The 6,000-nt window shown below is 40.3% G+C and overlaps 1 protein-coding gene across 1 annotated transcript in view; it reads right to left on the bottom strand.

Annotated features, from left to right (window-relative positions):
* LOC120556735 (zinc finger E-box-binding homeobox 2-like) overlaps positions 1 to 3,752 on the bottom strand; it is a 29,254-nt gene extending 25,502 nt beyond the window's left edge. The window contains exon 1 of the mRNA XM_039796447.1: positions 3,634 to 3,752. Within this exon, the coding sequence (XP_039652381.1) occupies positions 3,634 to 3,694 (61 nt within the window). The 5' untranslated portion in view covers positions 3,695 to 3,752. The remainder of the gene's footprint in view (positions 1 to 3,633) is intronic.
* Positions 3,753 to 6,000: the final 2,248 nt, after the last annotated feature.

A 6,000-nucleotide genomic window follows, 5' to 3' on the forward strand; every position in this document is an offset into this window, starting at 1 on the left:
GCGAAGATGCCTGATGAGTTTGAGGGAAGTGGAAAGCCTGTACATAACACAGCCAGAAGACTTTAAATAAGTGACGTTTTTTTTTAAAAACTGGAGTTGGATTAAACAGATATTAAAGAGTTGCTTCGTCTTAAAAAAAAATGTTATAAATGTATTTCACTGTAAAAAGTAATCATGGCATACTTTTTTGTTGAGGAAAATATATATTATCTCCTGTATTCATCATCCAGTGATTTGTAGAGATAAACACACACAAAAGTGTAAGTAAAGTCGAGCAAAATAACAACAACACTTTTGATCCTTCACAAATATGGGATGAATTCCAGCATTATCTCTCTCAATAAAGAACAAGGCAAATGACCCCATGGTGTCAGAAATCATTGGTTTAACTGACTGTGTATACAGGCCTGAAGGGGGGATGTTGAACCTGCTGAGTGCTAAGCTAATTAATTCACACTCTTTGTAACTCAAATCTCTAACTGACAGCCAGTAAATACAGGTCATCATCTCCAATGGATATGTTTTCTTCCTTTGTTTTAGGACTGTTTTCAATCTGCCAGGAATGAAGGGTAGTAATTTCCTCACGTTGCTTAAGATTGGTGAACATTGACAGTTTTATTGGGAGAGACAGAGACATAATCAATAGGCGCCTTGGAGAGAGAAGAAAAGTCCGCCTTTGTTTTTTTCTCTTTCTTCTGGTTTGGAAAAGATCCCCAAATCGCTGTCTTATGAGTCGGGCCTGCCAAATTCATTTGGTTTTATCAAGGACCTTTAACTCCCTACTCACACAGCCGCTTTCAGCCCAGCACATTCCAAATCCAACAAAGAGCTTTAATACACACATTTCGACATTTACACGAGGATGTACACACACTCACTCACAGACTTTTCACATGCACTGACGCATGTGTGACATACACGTATGTAAAAGCATGCCATCAGCTCATGCATGCATGCAGATTCGCTAACAATTCGTAGTGCAACTGGGAAAACAGCAGCTTGAACTTATGCCCTTACTGATAATATATTGTAGAGTATATTAAAGATAACAGTCTAACAAGACATTTACAGTTTTCAGATTCTCAGCTAAATTAGGCTAATTAGTAAACGTTACCGGAAATTGACCAGAGGTGATGCATGCTTTCCTCTGAGGTCACTGCAGGAATTAAAGGAACTGGACTGTTTTTTCTGGTGGTCTGATAAGTGACAGGTCCTTGTCAGTAAGTGTGCCTTTTTGCTGATAGCTTTCACGGTAGTGTGATGGTGTTGATTTGTGAAATAGAGTGCAGTTGGTCGACAAACTGCTACGTGACAGTCAAAGGTGAGAGTGTGCGTGTGTGTGTACGCATGCACACACAAGTACCCGTTACCGCTAGGCAGCCAGCGAGGATCTCACAGAGGTGACACTCTGCTGGGCTTCACACCTCTCTGAATAAAATGAGGAAACGCTTACAGCAAACTAATAAACTATATAAGTAAACGAACTCCTCACAGTAAATAGGTTTATTGCGGTTGTGTGTCAGATCAGAGACAAACAAGCACATCACATGGTTTGCAATGGCTTTCATGAACCTCGAGAGAGTCAAGAATAAAGCCAGCAATGTTTGAGTGTGTATGTTTGTGTATGTGATGTTTTTGAAGACAAAATATCCTCTCATTGATAGCAAGATGAAAAAGAACATTAGAAACCAACTTAATTATGTGGGTTTTTTTCTGGGTTTGCAGCTATGTTTGCATTTAGGGTAATGGTTAGGTTTGTTTGGGATATGTTATGGCTTTCCCTGCAACACCTAACAACTTTGCATTAAATACAGAGCCAGCAACAAGACGCTGGAAGGAACACATCACCGATACACCCCATTAGTATTACAATAATTTAGGTTTAAGGTATTCAATGTTAGGTTTACATGGTTATTTAGAAAGGAGTTGCCAGTCAAATTTAGGGTTAGAGAAGCGTTCAATGTTGTAGATAATTTCGGTTTGTTTTGGGTTAGGGAAGTAGAAATGTACTTTAAAATAAATGTTTAGTCCTCATCAGCAGGAAAAATAAAGGTTTATATATGTATCCATGCACAGACGTGTATATCCTTTCTTCTGTTTGAGAGTTCAGAGCCACACACAAACAAGGAACTACCAGATGCATGTAGAACAAAGTCTCAACAAAGTCCTTAAATTGAGCATACTGTCTAGAGCAGGGATCTTCAACGTTTTTTAAGCCAAGGACCCCTTAACTGAAAGAGAGATGGAGCAGAGACTCCCTAAGTTGCATATTAAACTGGGCCTACAATAACATATAGGGCGGTCTAAGGCCTTTATACATACCTTTTTTGTGCATAGAATACAAAGCTTTTTAAAATAAATTTTGGCATGATTTTACAAATCATGTTTTAATGTTAAACATACATGTGGAGCAGTGAATCCTTACCTGGATCTGGGGACAGCTATCTTAGTGACTACCTTACCTACAGGCCAGTTAGCATATCATCAGTGGGGGTTTTTATTTCACAAATAGGCTGATTTATATTTGCTAATAATATGTTGGATAAAAAAAATTAAAAGAATTAACAATTTGGAGGCCCCCCTGCAGTAACTCTGAGGACCCCCCTAAGGGTCCCAGACCCCCTGTTGAAGATCTCTGGTCTAGAGGTTCCTCTCAGCACTGTTGTAGTAGGAAGTGCATTTACAGAAACTGATAACTGACATCTTTAAGGTCATCTGAAGCTTTCCACTAATTCTTGATAAGGTGAGTCATAGTCATGTTAGAATTCAAAATGAGCAGCAGAATGTATTCCACATGCACATGGTAGACTTTAAATAGTAGTTTTAAATAAATGCACCATATTTCAAAAGCTTTATATTTGATAGAAAAACTAGTTAAATATATTTTGAAACTTACTATCTGTGTAGATTTTTTTTTTCATACATCAAAAAAACGTTATGACATGGAGGACATTCAAGTTCAAGAAAAGCATTAGGTTTAAATCAGTTAAACATTCCCACATAAGCTATTTTTTTCATCGTATTACTTCTGATGCAGTCTCGGTCTCAGCAGGTTAAGCAACACGGTAGTCTATGTAAGAGAAAGTCACAAAGAAGTACAGTAACAGTGGACTGAAAGAAGCTTTTCTGCTTGACAGAAAAATATTTCTTATTCCAAATATCTAAAATCAAAGTGTGATTCCGACTTCACTAGAAGGTTTAAGGCAGTTTGAATCCTTCTAATAAATTGATGATTTACCATTAATTTAGAAAATAACTTTTTTCAAGTTAAGGGTACATAAGATTTCACAAAACGTGTGCAGCCACAGGTTGTGGGCTTTTATTTCAGGGTTTTGCCCAGATGTGTGTATTGGCTACAGGTAGAATAATCCCAGTGGATGCCAATGGCTGGCGAAAATTAACTGCTCATCCCTACAATTTATGCTGCAAGGCAATAACAAGCCATGAACGCAAAAAAAACGTGAGTCTAAAACATGAATGTAGTCAAACTAACGATACAATATTTAAATTTAGTGTTTACAAACTGCAGAAGAAATCGACGCGGTTCGCAGGAGATCTTCTGTCCGCTGCTGCAACATCTGCCTGCATCATTTACCAACTTATTCAAACTTTCCAGCGCTGCACGATTCTTACCTCGATTCCTCCTGGGGTTGGCTTGTTTCCTTCGCTTGCCCCTACTTTCTTCTGCCATCATCACGCTTTATTTCGTTTATAAAAAGTTGTCCAGGGAGCGGTGCGAGTGAGTGTGTCGTCCTGAGTGCCTGCCTGAGAATGAATGGTGATGAGGTCACAGCGGGAGACTCAGACCTTGATGGGACTCCAGGCAGAGGCGACGAGCCGCGAGGCGGAGTGATGTCAGCAGCAGAGGTTGGCCCCTGAGGTCAGTCCTGGCGTCGTAAACGTGCACCGTCCTCATTTACAAAGTAGTCAATATTAGTGAGACCTGTATATAGGTTATAGCCCACCAGTTAAAACACTCGTTATACTTTGACAAAACATGGTCCCGTATTCGCTACATTGCACCTCCTCTTCAGAAAGGGAATCCCGAGAGCTTCGATGCATCAGCATGCTCTGGTTTTCTCCATCTAAACGTGGGAATAGGCCTACAGCCTACTCTACTTTAACTTTTCCCCAATATAGTATCGCCAAAAAATACGTTATAATTTTATGAATAGGCTATGCCTATTGCTTCTGGGTAAGAAGTCTACAGTTGAATCTGGTAAATTATTTAAAAGAAATTATAACGGTCAGATTGATGCTGGAGCTTTTACTTTTCCTCATATTACTTGTGTCATTTTGAACTTAGAACTGATCAGAAAAGCTAACTTGTGAAGCTGCATCTCATCGATGCTGCAGCGCAAACTCTCTCTCTCTCTCTCACACACACACACACACACACACACACACACACACACACACACACACACACACACACACACACACACACACACACACACACACACACACACACTAGAGTAGGCTACAGAGAAATACAGAAAAACAAACAAATACGACTTGTATTGTGGGCACAAATGGGAGCAAGAACGGCCTGCTGCTGCAGAGGACTACATCATGATCAAACACAGCAAAAGACATGACAATAACTGTGTACACATAGCTTCTAGTGGTAGCGTCTTGCCTTGATTCAACGAAGTGCAAATGAGGCTCTTATTCATTTTGCTGCATTTTTACCACGAAGAGGTTATACTAACTGCAGGTTAATGAGCACAGGTATGTGCGCCCCCTTCCACCCTCCACTCCCCTCCTTCATGTTTTATGGCTTGACTGTTATTATGCACGTCGCACCTGCGCTCAAGTACCCTGCGGTGGACCCCGTCCTGCGCCCCATTCACCCCTAGATGGCTGTAGGAAGTAGTGCATTGACAGTCCTTTGTGTTGCAACCTGGACCGTAATCTGTTTTGCAACTGAAAAAAACATCCGAAATAAAACTCTAACGCAGCGTTCAGGACCCCCACCTTGGCTTTCTAGTGCCCCCCCCCACCTATAGGGTTAGGGTTTCTGCGAGATAATACAAGCGAGCCGGGTAGCTTTTCACAGCGCATAATGTATCCTGCTATAGAGTCTGAGCGGAGTAAACAAACTGGGATCTGACACTGTGAAACAGATTAGAGAAGTGAAAGACGGATTACCTGAACGCATTTTTTTGAAACAGATGATTCAGTTGAAATCCTAAATCCCCCACAATAAGTAAATTACAGGCGAATCATACAATGATTTAAGGTGTTAACTAGGCTACACTATCATATCATACAAACCAGATTAGTATAACAAGTCACTACAAATCAATTAGGCTACTTATAATAACTAAATAGATATAGTCCCAGTAGATGAAACAAGAGCATACCTTAGCACAATAAGGTCATCACTAATTACAGTACTATACATGTATAGCTCAAGGTCACATTTTAAGTAAGACCTTGTTCACTACATTATCAGCTCATAGTGAAAAAACAAAATGCATCCCCTTTCTTTCATTCACCCATCATAGCTGCTGGGGGTTTGTCTCTTAATGGATTCTGGCAGAGAAAGCATCCTGATGGTGGGGAGAGAGCGGAGGGCCGAAGAAAGAGAGGGACAGAAGGGTCATCACGGCTCTTTGTGGTTGGATGGATAGAGGAGAGGGATGAGAAAAAGAGGGGGGAGAGGAGGTTGAGGAGGTGGGGGCTGAGGTTGAGGAGGTGGGGGCAATAAACTTTGCTGCAGATGAGGGTCACAGAGGTGCAGAGGTGCTTCAGAGGTCCTGGGAGCTGTTTTTTTTTTTAAGTTATTTTCATATGCGTAGTAGCCTATATCAGTTGGCTAGGTTAAGTGAATATGTTATTTATTCAAAATTTCAATTGAGTTCAATCAAATTGTACATTTCTAACTCAGGCCTGATTTAATTGAAATGGATAGTTTTAAGGTTGTTGCATGCTTCGTGGAATTTAGAGCTATAGGTTTTGTTGTTTATTCCTGAGCCTTTCACTTTAAAACACTCA

Source organism: Perca fluviatilis, chromosome 4, assembly GCF_010015445.1.
Source record: "Perca fluviatilis chromosome 4, GENO_Pfluv_1.0, whole genome shotgun sequence".
NCBI classification, from domain to species: Eukaryota; Metazoa; Chordata; class Actinopteri; order Perciformes; family Percidae; genus Perca; species Perca fluviatilis.